At 47.7% G+C, this 13,900-nt stretch overlaps 1 protein-coding gene across 1 annotated transcript in view; it reads right to left on the reverse strand.

Moving 5' to 3' along the window:
- Positions 1-13,900, reverse strand: part of LOC119210219 (IQ motif and SEC7 domain-containing protein 3) — a 65,798-nt gene that overhangs the window by 11,627 nt on the left and 40,271 nt on the right. The window contains 3 exon segments of the mRNA XM_037460001.2: positions 992-1,158; positions 3,582-3,704; positions 6,953-7,114. Coding sequence (XP_037315898.2) covers positions 992-1,158; positions 3,582-3,704; positions 6,953-7,114 — 452 coding nt within the window.

The raw sequence follows: 13,900 nt of genomic DNA on the forward strand, positions 1-13,900 counted from the left end.
CATGAATAAGTGATATTCTTTTTTTTTTTTGCTGAACGCCTCTTTCCTTACACTATACACGACTTTTCTAAAATATTGAACAGATTGATCGGTGAGAATACAAAGCAGCTTTTTTTTTTCCTGGCCATCTATTACAGTAACTCGGGTTTCAAAAAGAGCCCCATCAGCATGTAAAAGAATGTAATGTGCCCAATAATTTGATTTATGACTAAATACCGGATAAACTGAAGAAAAAAAACACATTTTTCAATGAGCTGACACAAAGGATTAATTTATGGTGCAAGCTGCTTTTATGCTACGTCGGCCCGTTTTGGAATAGCTTTGACACTGGCATTATGTTTTAATTGAGATGCCAAATGTTCCGCGGGTCTTCATTACTATGGTTTTCTGGTGCGTAATTGCATTTCACCTCAATCAATTTGTCGATTAAGCTATTCTTTTTTTTTTTTTTTTTTTTTTTTGTCAGTGTGCACGAGAGACGATGCACAAATATGAAAGAGGATAAAGAATCACGGAGTGCATAAACTCTGACCGAGACGAAACAACAAATCCGCAGCAGAGACATAGGAAGCCGAGCGGAAGACAAATAGAGGCTGGCGCATCTTAATCTGCGTAAGATGCCAAAATTGATTTCTCGGAACCTAATTTAATTGCGGCGAACGGTCCGGGGCGAATCTATTAAAGTTGTTCTGCATCGACCTACGGCGTTCCCTGATTGATTGCGCAAGAGGGGGAGCGGAGCTACGGCGGGCGGCGCTCCCCGGGTCTCGCCCCCCTCGACGGGCCCCGGGGCAAATGAGCATCTTGGCTGCGTGCTGGAGACAAGAGCCGCATGGGGCTTTCTGTTCAAATTATACCGGAATTTATGCAAAAAAACACACCTAGGAACGTTCCTAGAAATGCACATGAGCTGAACTTCCCCCTAATTAATGCAAACATCAACTCACTTTAAGGAGCCTTTAACAGAGAGAGGCTTATCTGCCTCACCCACCTCGCAGGTTGCGTATGAAGTCCTCCAACATCATCTTGCGGTCCGGCTTGATGTTCGGGCTGTACATGTCGGTGTTGAGCAGGATGATGGCGAAGGCCAGGATGAAGATGGTGTCCGGGTTGTGAAACTGCTGCACCACATCGGGGTTGCACATGCAGTAGCGCTGACTGTCGCGGGTGCAGGAGGTAGAGAAAGAAGCAGAGGGACACCAATGGAGGGTGGAGAGTCGCAGGGGATGGAGGATCATAGAGTGGGTCACGGCAGAGGAGACGGGTGGGAACGGGGGGGTAAAGAACAGGGGAAAGGGCCGGTCACAGGGGATGAGACGCAAATGTGGACAAAGCACAGGAATAAGAGGACAGATAGGAAGAGAGAAAAAATGAACACGATATTCTAAAGCACCCAAAGGCCTCCTTTGACGCATTTTAAACGGCTCGCATTCGTGACAAGCTGAAACATACGAGTTACGGCTGTAATTTAGCGGGCGCCTTGCTGCCTCTTTTTTTGTTGTTGTAGTGAAAAATGAACCTCTCAGTGGTTCGAACGGTGTCTCTCTCTCTCTGTGATCACATTGGTCCCACTGGATCGGATGGTTACACTACGGCTCGCGCACTACCCAAGGCGATGTAGACCCAACCCTTCCCCCGAGCCCTATTTAAACATGCTCCAACATTTATGGGCCCCCGACGGCTGGATTTATACAGGTTGTCACTGGGAGCGGGAGAAGACATACTTCAATGCTTAGTCTGGTTAAACTGAGGCCCGGGCTCATTTGCACGTACGTCCCAAAGAAAACAAACGTCTAGAGCGGTTACGCCGCCACGTGATGTGATTTTTGTGTTTGCGTGTGCGTGGGTTCGTGCGCGTGCGTTAGGTGCTTCGCTGTAACATTGCCAGAGGGGAGTGATAGCTTGTTTCTCTTTGAAGTGCATAGACACCTCCTGGTGAGGGAATGAATAAAATAACAGAACAGCGTCTACTGTGTGTGAGTAATCAGACACAGCATCATACAGGTTAAGAGGAGAAGTTGTCTGTGTGTGTGTGTGTGTGTGTGTGTGGTTGTATGTGGACCCCTGTGGGTTCGGCGCGTCTACTGTAATCTTTGCTCTAATCAGCAATCATTTGAATAGAGACTGTGGCACCTTTTTTGCATGATTGGAATCTGGTGTCTCCGTGGGGTTAAATAGAGACACATAATGGTACTGGTATGAATACAGTGGTTGCTAGATCATATGCTACTTTTGTCACCCTTACTTTGGGGATTTATTCACTAAAGAGATGACTAAACTCTTATTGTCCGTCCGTCTCACCCTCAAAAAATCCAGATGGAGAAGGGAGGAGAAGCTCTGCGTTGATAAAAATACATAAAACGCTGAACTGAATCGCCTTCATTTTTTTAATCCAATATAAGCCAATTAAAAAGCTGTTTGTATTTCCTCTATTAAGCTTTTTAATTAATTGTTTCAATACAACTCAAAAACGTAATATAATATTATTACAGTGAATTATGCTGTCAGCTACAAGAGCCACGTGACACTAGACAGACGTTGCCGACTCGCTAAATGATGTGATTTTTGCTACAGGTTCGCTAAAAGGTGTAATGGATCAGTCGCTAAATGCTTTTGGTGCAAGATTATACATGTTGCACAGTCTTTTATCTATAATAACTGATGGTGGTGTTTGTGAATTTCAGGGTGGGTTAAATACACTGTAATTATAAAAAAAAGAAGCTGAATACATATCTGCAGCATTGGGAGGCGGCTCACATTTTCTCATTCATTAGAACACTGACGCAGCAGATACTGAGGCTGCTTGGCTGCTTTTCATTCCCCCCCCCCCTCTCTCTCTCTCTCTCTCTCTCTTCCAACGTTGCTTCAAATCCCCCCTCACTTACTTTGGAGATTTCTCTCTTTGTGTGTGTGTGTATTTGGAGGCATATCAAAGCCCAGGAGCAGGGGAGGCAGGCACAGGGAGGATGTGGCGGTTATGCAACGCTGGTTATTTATAAAACTGTGCTCCCCCCCCAACCCCACCCCTGCAACCCAACCATTCCTTCCTTTCTTCAGGTTGTGTCCCCTTGCCCATCTTCTTTTCTCTGCCCGTGGACAACGTTGCCGTTTTTTTCTCCTCATTGTGCCCCCCCCCCCACCTTTGTGTATCCGTCCGGCCTACACCGAATCCTGAATTCACGTCCCACGTCTCACAAATTCAAACCTGTACCTGCTCAGCACGTCTTTAGAAATTGATGTAGGCATATTTCACGATTAAGGACAAATTAAGGGATATTTTGCATATTTTACTTATTTTTAAATAATCAGCGGTTTCATTACTGACTTAAATACTTTGGTCACACTCAGAATCAAATTTCTTCCACGTGCGATTTAGATTAAATATACATTCCATGTCTGCCAACTAACCCCCCTGAATGAGTTGGTTGAAAACACTATCTGGCTCTTTAATATTCCCAATTTTTTTTTTAGTTTTTTTTTCAACAGGGACAAGGTTTGGGGACCGGTTACAGTTGTAATAGAAGAAAACCCGATTTTAGAAATGGCGGCTTGTGTGCAGAATAATACACTTTAATAGTTACCTAAAGGCTTCGATAAGCCGCTCCACCTTCTGGGCTTCTCCCTGCACCCGAATGTGGGCCTGGAACTTCCTCAGCGCTTCGTCCAGCTCCATGCCCGAGAAGTCCATCTCATCCACCACACAACTGTTGAGCACAGCGAGAAATGGATGTAATATGGGGGGGGGGGGATGTTGAAGGAGGGGGGGGGGGGTATTAAAATTCATAGCGATATATCAACATGATGGCAGTGGCCTTCCAACCTAAAGATAAAAGTCCACTCATCTGATTCCCAGTCACAGCCCCATTCTGCTTTAATGCAGGTGTTAGCCACGCACGGACACCAGGGATTAGACTGGACCCGGCTATCTTCGTAGAGCCACAGCTTCCCAAACACACACGTGCACACGTACACGCTCAACAATCCCCCCCCCACCCCCAGAAAATCCTCCCTGCTGCCCGACCACCGGCTTAATGACTTTCATTAAAAGAGCAAAATATCCTGTGCATGAGTTCAGGTGGGCAAATACAACGTGGGGCCATTTCAGAAGTGGAATGAGGTTTTGAAGGGAAAAGGTGACTTTGGGAGTTGGAAGTTTCCCTCCCTTTTGATGTGAGGTGTTCTGGCGGAGCGCAAAGTGGAATGATGATCAAACTATGAAATTAAAGTCTATTTTTTTTTTTTTTTAAACCCGTTGCCTGCTGGGTCAGCATCACCTCTGCCTCGGCTATCATCAGCACATTGATGGTCCACAGAATCTCATGAATCTTTAACAAAAATACGTGATACAATTTTTCTCAAGCACGAGAAAAAAGACTGGGACACACACACACACACACACACACACACACACATGAAGATGGAGTTCTGTGAACAAAGCAAGTTAATGAGGTGGCTACTTGACTGAGACACATGCTGCTCCAGCAGAAAGGAGTCTACGGTACACGAGATCAAACCAATACCAAGAAGAGGATGGTTTTTCATTTGGATTTCTCCCCCCCCCCCCCCCCCTCCTCTCCGTCAACCTTCCTCCCCTGATCAACCTGTGTTCCTAAATCCCTCTGAACCCACCATAGCCGTGTCTCCACATCCAGTAAAACTTCTCTCCAAATATACTGAGGACGATTCACTTATAAAACTCGCCCTTTGAGAATAATCTGCATTGTTTGTCACCAGTGACTGGATTTAGAAAATATCATCAGCAACAATGCTTGTTAAGGTAAAGCTCTGTTTTGATCTACTCTCCTCCTCTTCCTCTCTGCTCGCTCATCGCCCTTCATCATGACTCACTTCCTCGCACCACCACCTCTCTGTCTCTCTCTCTCTCTCCCCCTCTCCTCCCCGCCTGTCACTCTTAATTTATGTAACGTCAGACGAGATGTTCTGTAGCCTGAGAGTACATCAGCCCTCTCCTTCCCCCCCTCCCACACTTAATCACAAACACACACACACACACACACACACACACACACACACTCACACTTTGTTGATTTGTATACTGTACCTGGCAGCGGGATACACAATCGCATATGTCTGCATAGCAGGGCTTATATTGTGTGTTTACAAAGCTGAATGAATGAATGAATGAATGAATTACACACAAAATGCAAATAAAATGAAACAGGAGACCAGATGGAGCCTTTTTTTGGAGGGGGGGGGGCAGCCAATGAGTTGACAAGAGTCTGAAAATAGAGCCCGCTTTTCCTGCTAAACAAGTACACTACATCATTGGTAAATGACTCCTTGGGGGGAGGAGGATGAGGAGGAGGGGGGGGGGGGGGGGGGCACGTTTCTTGGAACCCAAATCCATAACCACGACTTGGCTTAATTGACTCGAGACGTTTTAACTGTAGGTTGTTTATGCCGGGAGACGAGTCTATGCGAGCGAGAGGAGGCGCATTCAGGGACGCAGGAGGCGTTCGCACCCTCCCTACACACACACACACACACACACACACACACACACTCATTCAAGCTCAATAAATCAACGTGAGAGATTCCCCTTCGCCAGAGCCTGCCATCCCTCAGCCGCTCTCCTGTGACTACACTTTATGGAAAGTGCTCTCACGGACACTTTGCGCCGCTATCATGTTCCTCTTCATCACTTCTGCAGCACGACGGCTCCCGTAGTAAAATAAATATGCTTCCATATCTCCCAATGTCGCCCGCGCTGAGGTATGTATCCCTTTGAGGCATTAAGAGCAGAGTCCTGTTAATCCAATGGATTCGGAGCACAAATGGACGGCGTCCATTTGAAAGAAAGTGGATATTATAGGAGGGCAGCCTGAGGGGGAGGAGGCGGGGGGGGGGGGGGAGGGATGGGGGGGGCGTCCGCCCTCGCAAAGACTAAAAGTGTGTTATGGGTTTGATAACTTGGACAAAAGAGATGACCAAAGAAAGATCTGCGCTACCTCCTCCGGGGGCTGAAATGCAAATTTTCAAAGTAATTGCTGAATGTGAAAGAAGAAAAAGATAATTATAGTGATAAAGTAAGGAAGTTCTTGAAAGATGGAGGGAGAACTTCAAAGAAAGGTAAATGACCTGGGAGGACACGGAGAGGCTAAAGTGAGTCATGTGTTCACAATGACATGATGAGTAACACAATGACGAAGCGTCTCCACATTTTCTGTCCTCTTATTTTCGTTCTGCCGTAAAGAACAAACCGTACTGCACGATGACTTCATGTGAAATGGACTTATATTGAATATGAACTAAGCATGATGAGTATTACTCAGCCTGCGTAAACATTTATATATACTGTCCTGTGAAACCTTATTGAAAACATGATGCTTTCTTTGAGAAAACGGCCACCTTGCTCTTTGATTCTCGCTCTCCGTCTGGACGGAAGCATGTGCGAGTACGTTTCACTTTGATTTTATCGACTCGAAAACCAATGGGAGCAAGAAAGGCTTTTATCTTATCGTCGTCTCATCAGCGTTTTTATCAATTCCGAGTCAACCTGAATGTACAACTGGAAGCGATATCAGGGCTTGTTTGTGGGATCATGACACTTCAATTTCTACCTTGTTTTCAGATGAAATATAATGGTCAAATGCCAGTGCCTGCAAAAATAAAAGCCTCGACAGAGTGGATGTTATTGTGTATTGGCTTTCACATTTAGGTTTCAGGAAATCGTCTGACCCCAAAATTGGGGTCATCATCAAAGCACACTGGGGGCTCAGGTACCACCATAGTGTGACTAGTAAAGCATTTTCCTTGTGCTAAATCCTCATTTGAATCCTGTCCTGCAGTTTACCCTGACCTCGGATTCCCCCCCCCCCCAAAAAAATGAAGGGATTAGTAAAGACAATCCTCTTGTTATGAAGAGCAGCACAATTTTCTCCTTACGTGCTCCAAAAAAAAAAAAAAGTAGTAGAACGCGTGGCGTACTCACTCGAGGACGTCCCTGTTGAAGGGCTTTTTGCTGTTGCCGAGGAACTCTCCAATCATCTGTCGGCTCAAGCCCTTCCTCTGCAGCAGAAAGTGGGCGACGCCGATGGGCGTGTCCGGGATGAAGCCTCGGGAGATCAGGAACTGAAGGCCCTTGTCGGGGTTTCTGAAGCAAAACACACGGAGAAAAAAAAAAAAAAAAAAAGTAGGTTGACTGAGACGGATCATTTGGGTTTATGCACACCAACACAAAGTAGATCCTTTATTCTTTTAATTATAATGATAGCTAAGAGAACATTTCATTAAACATTAACAGCAATAAGAGTCGAGGTTTGGAAAATGCCGGTGGCTTACTTTGCATACCTGCACAAAGTCAACGAAGGCTGCTTCAAGTGATTAAAACCCACTCGGGCGCCATCTCATCTGTATTCATTCCTTCTCTGAATAACAACATTCATTAACAGCTGCTTAACAGCTCGACACACTGCTAAAACCGGCGGACGCTGACAGAATGACAAGTGGTGATCGGGGACGCCGCCTTAAATCCCAACTAGACAGAGATCCCAACTAGACGGGAGTGGAAGGTGTCTAAGATCTGCTTTTAGTCAAAGTTGGAGACTTTATAGTTTGTATTTTTCATTGACTTGATGACAAATTTGTCACCACAAAACAAAACGTCTTCGCCGCTTCGGCCTTACGTTTCCTGCAACGACCCCCCCCGAGCGTGTGATGGCTAATGTTGGCTCATCCCACGATGCGACTCACGGGCATGCAAGGTGGTGTGTTCAGCTACGGCCAAACCATTGGCGGGGTCATTTGCGTGCAAAGATGGCGACACACGTGTCCACGTGAGAGAAGGCTGCGAGAGGTGAACCTTCGGCGCCTGGCGCCATCGAAGGAGTGTTGAGACACCTCGTGGGTGTCCCGTGAGTCACCCGCCTTTCCGAGCGCCGTCTCCTCTCTCTCCTCCTCTTCCTCCTCCTCTCTCCTCCTCCTCCTCCTCCCATCGGCCGTCCCGCTGATGATGATCTTCCAGCTGACTGCGTGGCAGAAGTTACGTATGAACCAGGGAGTTACATCGTAACTATTCATAACCCTATTAGACACAGAGGAGAACTGCCCTAGGGAGGCTACCACATCAATGCCACAGCTCACCCCCCCCCGTCTCTGTTCGGTGTTTAAACCGCAGCCTTTACATAACAGCAGTGTGTGTGTGTGTGTGTGTGCGTGCGCGCCACAGCTAACGGGTTTATAAGGCGGGGGCGGGGCAGAGGGGAGAGGAGAGGGGATAAAGGGCAGGATAGAAGGAGGAGGGCTGGAGGAAAACCAGACAGAGCAGATGTGCGGGAGGAGGAATGTGAGGACAGAGAGGGAGATGGGTGAGGGCGGGGGGGGGGGGAGGGGGGAGAGGGGAGGGTGGACTGGCCCCAAAAAGCATCTGCTGCGACAGCGTCAGCACACTCTCCCGCTCCCTGGCTCAAACCTGACAGCCGAAAGTGATGTCTCGCCAAGCGAATTTTGGCAGATATTACTCGTTGGATGTTTGTCCAACAACAGATGGATCGCACATGGTGATTATTATTCGGATGTGTGTGTGTGTGTGTGGGGGGGGGGGGGGTTGAATGTAGGGCAGCAAAAGGGAGGGAACGATGCGACAGGCGGATGGATTGTTATGAGTGACTGTCCTAACGCCCCCCCCCCCGGTGGCTGGTTGCTTAAAATGCAGGGAAACGGAAATGCCCACTGTGTGCCGCGGTGGGACATCAGTAAGTAAGACAGTAAGCGCCCTCAAGTGACTCCTTTGTCATTGGCCCTCGGCTTTAGCGTTGCCTTCAGCTCCGTCTCCCAGCCGTGCTAATAAGGACGCAAGCTTGAAAACAATATGAATGAGAACCTAATGGTTAAAAATGAGGCCTTTTGAAAACGTTTCTCGATTTTTCACCCCCCCCCCCCAAAAAAAGATGCACTGCTCTACTCTTTTTCCCTTTTTTCCGATGTACGTCGATGGGAAAACATTTTCTTTTGCGTGACAGACCCAGAAGTAGTTTTCGCTCTTCCCGACACGTAGCATTACGGTGTTAAAGCCCATTCAACATACATATTGATGAAATTGTCACCCCCCCCGTCCTCTTTTCAAATGATCTGGAGCTACTCGACAATCTTGCCCATGCACCACCTGCGGAACAACTGCAGAAAGACAAATTAGAAATGTATTCTCCGCTCACCATCTGGCTTTCAGAGTTGGTAATTACGCGCTGGGTCATTTAGCACCGAGGGCAGAATGTTAATGCAGCCAAGGTTTGTGTACGCATAAACAAACAAGAGCTTTTCACTGCGCTCCCTCCCCCTCCCCTCCTGGCGTCAGGGTATCCCTCTCGAGGAGATGGGAAAGCGCCACTGATCTGATAATCTTAATTACCTTCCATGGCGTATACATTCAGACCCGCCTTTCTCTCTCTCTCTCTCTGACTCTCTTGGCACGCCACCTTTTATTTAATTCATGAAGCTATGCCGGTGACTCCGTTTTCATGCATGTTGGGGCGTCGATATCTCTGCCATCAAAGCTTTCACTACATTTCATCTGTCCCGCTAGGGCGCATGCATATACCCGTCAGTGCAGAGAGAGCAGTTTCCTCAGGAATATCCCATTAATGCCACGCCTCATTTGAAGGTTTTCTCATCATGTCCCCCCCCCCCCCCCCCACCCGTGTGTCCACGGTTTTCCTTGACACACCTTTTAAGGGAGCCATTGGTAATCCGAGCTCTGAAGGTGGAAACTTCGTCAAGCGGTCGCTCCCTCAACCTTTCACCCACCTCAACTTTTTTTTCTTCCCTCTCTTCCTTTTGCAGTCCCATTTCCATTAACCTCTTATACCTTCTTTTTCATTGTGCAGGCCACTGCACACACACACTCGCACAAAACTTCATACTTTTCCTCTCTTTAATTTACTTTCCTTCACCGCCCCCCCCCTCCGGCAAAACAAACACTGCGTGCATGCGTGTCAGCTATTTTGGCCGCATGATGAAGCAACGCCCGAGATTTGGCCAGAAGCAAACACCACTGTTTAAGATGCAAAGGATACAACAGCGCAGGTATTAGAGGGACAATATGAACTGGTGGAACTAATAAAGCCTGCAGCTTATTTTGCCTGCTCTCTCTCACTCCAGCTCTATCTCTCTCTCTCTCTCTCTCTCTCTTGCTCTCCTCCTTTTGTATTTTGCTCTTTCCTCTCTCGTCCCGTCTGCCTCTTCCCTTACGGACAATTTAACAACAGTCAGCTTATCTTTCAGGGTGTTTGATTTTGGTCATTGCAAACGGGTGCAGTGCTGAATTCCCCATTAGAGGATATGTTTCAAATACAGTCTGAACAAACAGGTGATTGCAGCCAACTTCCTGTGCCCTTCAAAATGACACTTTCAAGGTGGACGTGTCTTAAAAAAAAACTAATTGTATTGCAGATAGTAAATATAGAGCCCACCAAATTGATCTTCCCTTTTTATTCTGTCTGGCAGAGAATTCCTAAGTAGACTGACAGTGAAATTTCTTGTAGTTATTGGAGAGAAACCCATACGCCCTTTTTTCTCAACCCATTTTAATTTTCTTATTTGATACAGAAATAATGTAAAAGTGTTGGACAAATGACAAATTTAAAGTAATTAGATAATGTCATTGTTTTTTTTTTTCCCTCAGTTTGATCATTTCTATATTGTGACCTAAACATCATAACTGCATCCCTTGGGTAATTTTACCGTATTTTGACAGTGATGCCGATATGCTGACATGGGGAAAATAAATCTCTAATTCTTTGTGCGCTTCCCTATGTTTGAGTTGAGTTGAGTTGATATCTGGTGTTATTTCGTGGAAATAATAACATAATAAAATAACTTTCACGGAATGTTCAAATAACCCATCTCCCTACTCGGCGTTCACGTCTTTGGTTCATTTCCCGAATTCTGCACGTTTCCCCTGGTAATTATTTCCTCTCCAGTAACTGCACGGCTCGTTTCTTGCTCCTCTTGTTTTTCCCGTTTCACGCTTCAACGATGAGCCAAAGTCAATCGGCTTCACTGTGCACCTTTCTTTTTGCGCTCCGTTGGTTGGCAGCGAGCGAAAAAAGGACAATGTCGGTTTTTACCAGCTCCAATCTTCTACATTTGCATGAAATGGCTTAATTGAGGCCAAACCTCAACACAATTTTGAAGTGGTTGCGCACCCCGAAGGAACGCGGTGTGTTTTCTGTTGCGAGCGGGAATGTTTCGGGAAACGTGAGGAAATAGTGGAGGTGGACGAATAGAAACTCTGTTTGAAATGTTGACATTGTTCATTCGTTCCATTTCCCCAGACGCTGGTTCACAGAGTGCTAAAAGGAACTTTTAATTGCATTCATGACTCATAACAGAATGACTAATGAGAATTTTGGGCTTCCGTTATTTTTTTTAGATCCCCCCCTCATGTATTGTGTCTAATTGTTACCCGTCCGTGGTTGGGTTCAACACAGCACATGCGAGTGGGATCAGCTAATTTATTGTAGAACTGTATGTGGGGTGTGCGAGTCCTAGTGGGAGGCTCTAGGTGAAATGCTAACAGAACACATGGGAAATGTCCATGTTTAAAATTGTCTTAGTGTGCTGCTCGGCTGCTCGGCACATTGTTATGTTGTTCCAAAAATGTCTGCAAAAGGATTATCTATCCTAGATTTTGTTCTGCCACTTATTATATTATATTAGGAAATATGTAAAGATGATTTAGAGGCAAAGATGAACATGTAACTATTTCTTAAATCACGGTATAACTAGCTTGTAGTAGTTATTTCACTAGTTAACCCCAAATTCTCTGCACTGCAAATGAGTGTTTCTCTTAATAAATCAACACATTAGCACAGTGCCGGCACATAGCCCTATTGTAACCATGGCAACAGTCTTTCCTCCTATCTCTCGCAGCCGTGTGACAGTGTACTCGGAAGCTCTTCTCTGGTTTTGACTTTGTCACTCTTGACTATAGGCAGCAGGGGACAAGTGAATTCACAACGGCTCGAAAGCTGCAAACAAAAACACGCTTTCCAAGACAGAAATGTGTTTTCTTCTGCTGACAATTTGTGAAGCCACGCAGGAATTTGCAGCGGGAGTTGCAAAGGTCTAACAGTGGCATGCTGGTGTTACCTTTATCCGTTAGGGGTTTCGGGCATGGCAAACATTGAGATCGGCCCCTGAAACCATGGATGTAAAAAAAAAGAACTAGATACTGTAGTGTATCTATGAAAGTGCCAGATGAAGCTAAACATAATTTGACTTTGACCTTGTCCGTATCCGTGGGCCAATGGAACGAGCCCACTAGCGTTTAGCCTTTAACCCCCCCCCCCCCCCCCCCCTCCCAACGGGTCAGCCTAAGGCGCAAGAAAACTCCTCTGGATTTAAACAAGGGTCAATACATGTTCTGATGAATAGCATTATGTCCTTTTTCTTTTTGAAAACAGCAGCGATTATCCAATCATCGGGAACGTTGTTTTGTATCTACGCATATATTGGTAGAATAAAGTAACCAACTTTGCATTACACTGCAATTCAAGAACAATGTGATATCAATATTTAAGACCCCTTTTTGAGACATTAAAAAAAACTTGCTTATTATTATTTATTAATAGTTATTAATTATTAGCGTTGATAGTTTACTGCAGCTGATCTATTTTTTTACCTCTATCTGGAATCAATGACTGATTGTCTAAAACATCACATCATGTCTTGGTGAATCTGCCTGTCACGGTTTGGGTCTGCTTGTCTTATTTTGTAGCTTTCTTGTGTCTCGTGTCTCTGGGTATCTTCACTTCCTGTCCTGTGATTGCCTGATTGCTTCCACCTGTGTCCAATCACCTGCACCTCCCTCGTGTATTTAAGCCCTGTGTGCCAGTTGTCCTTCGTCGCTTCATTGTATTACGTCAGTCGTAGTTGGAGCACGTCTTCTATTAGTTTAAGAATAAAGAGCACTTTGTGTGGAAACCTCTGCGTTTGAGTCCTGCCTGCAACCTGCCCCAGCCCGACACCTTGACAGAATGACGCGACCACGTAAGGACTCAGCAGACTCCTGGTGCGACTTGGGCCCGGAATATCTGGATGTGAGAAGCCCGTTTTTCCAGCGGAAAACAGATTTCATCTTTGGTCCCAGGAGCTATCGGAAGGCGTGCCTTGAGCTAAGGGACATCCTCAATCCGAGGAAGAAGAGCCCGGGGAGGAGGAGGATACAAACCACTCTAGCCCCGGCTCCTGACCCGGCCCAAAGATGCCCGTCCCAGCCCGTTCCGGCCCCCAGACGCCCGTCAGCGCCCGTTCCGGCCCCCAGACGCCCGTCGGCGCCCGTTCCGGCCCCTAGACGCCCGTCGGCGCCCGTTCCTGCGCCGAGACGCCCGTCAGCGCCCGTTCCGGCCCCCAGACGCCCGTCAGCGCCCGTTCCGGCCCCCAGACGCCCGTCAGCGCCCGTTCCTGCGCCGAGACGCCCGTCAGTGCCCGTTCCGGCCCCGAGACGCCCGTCAGCGCCCGTTCCTGCGCCGAGACGCCCGTCAGCGCCCGTTCCGGCCCCGAGAACCACGCCCCCGGTCCCGGCTCCGCGGCGCCCGACCATGAATCCTCCCTCCCACCCTCTTGGGACCGCCTGAAAGTCGGTCCTTGAAGGGGGGGTGGGGTCAGGGGTTGGGCCGGAGCCCCACGCCATGCAGCCGGAGCCGCACAGCCCGGCGCCCCCCGCCACGACGACGCCGCAGCCGCACAGCCCGGCGCCCCCCGCCACGACGACGCCGCAGCCGCACTGCTCGGCGCCCCCCGCCACGACGACGCCGCAGCCGCACTGCTCGGCGCCCCCCGCCACGACGACGGCGGAGCCGCACTGCTCGGCGCCCCCCGCCACGACGACGGCAGAGCCGCACTGCTCGGCGCCCCCCGCCACGACGACGCCGCAGCCGCA

This window comes from Pungitius pungitius, chromosome 2 (assembly GCF_949316345.1).
Source record: "Pungitius pungitius chromosome 2, fPunPun2.1, whole genome shotgun sequence".
In the NCBI taxonomy this organism is placed as follows: domain Eukaryota; kingdom Metazoa; phylum Chordata; class Actinopteri; order Perciformes; family Gasterosteidae; genus Pungitius; species Pungitius pungitius.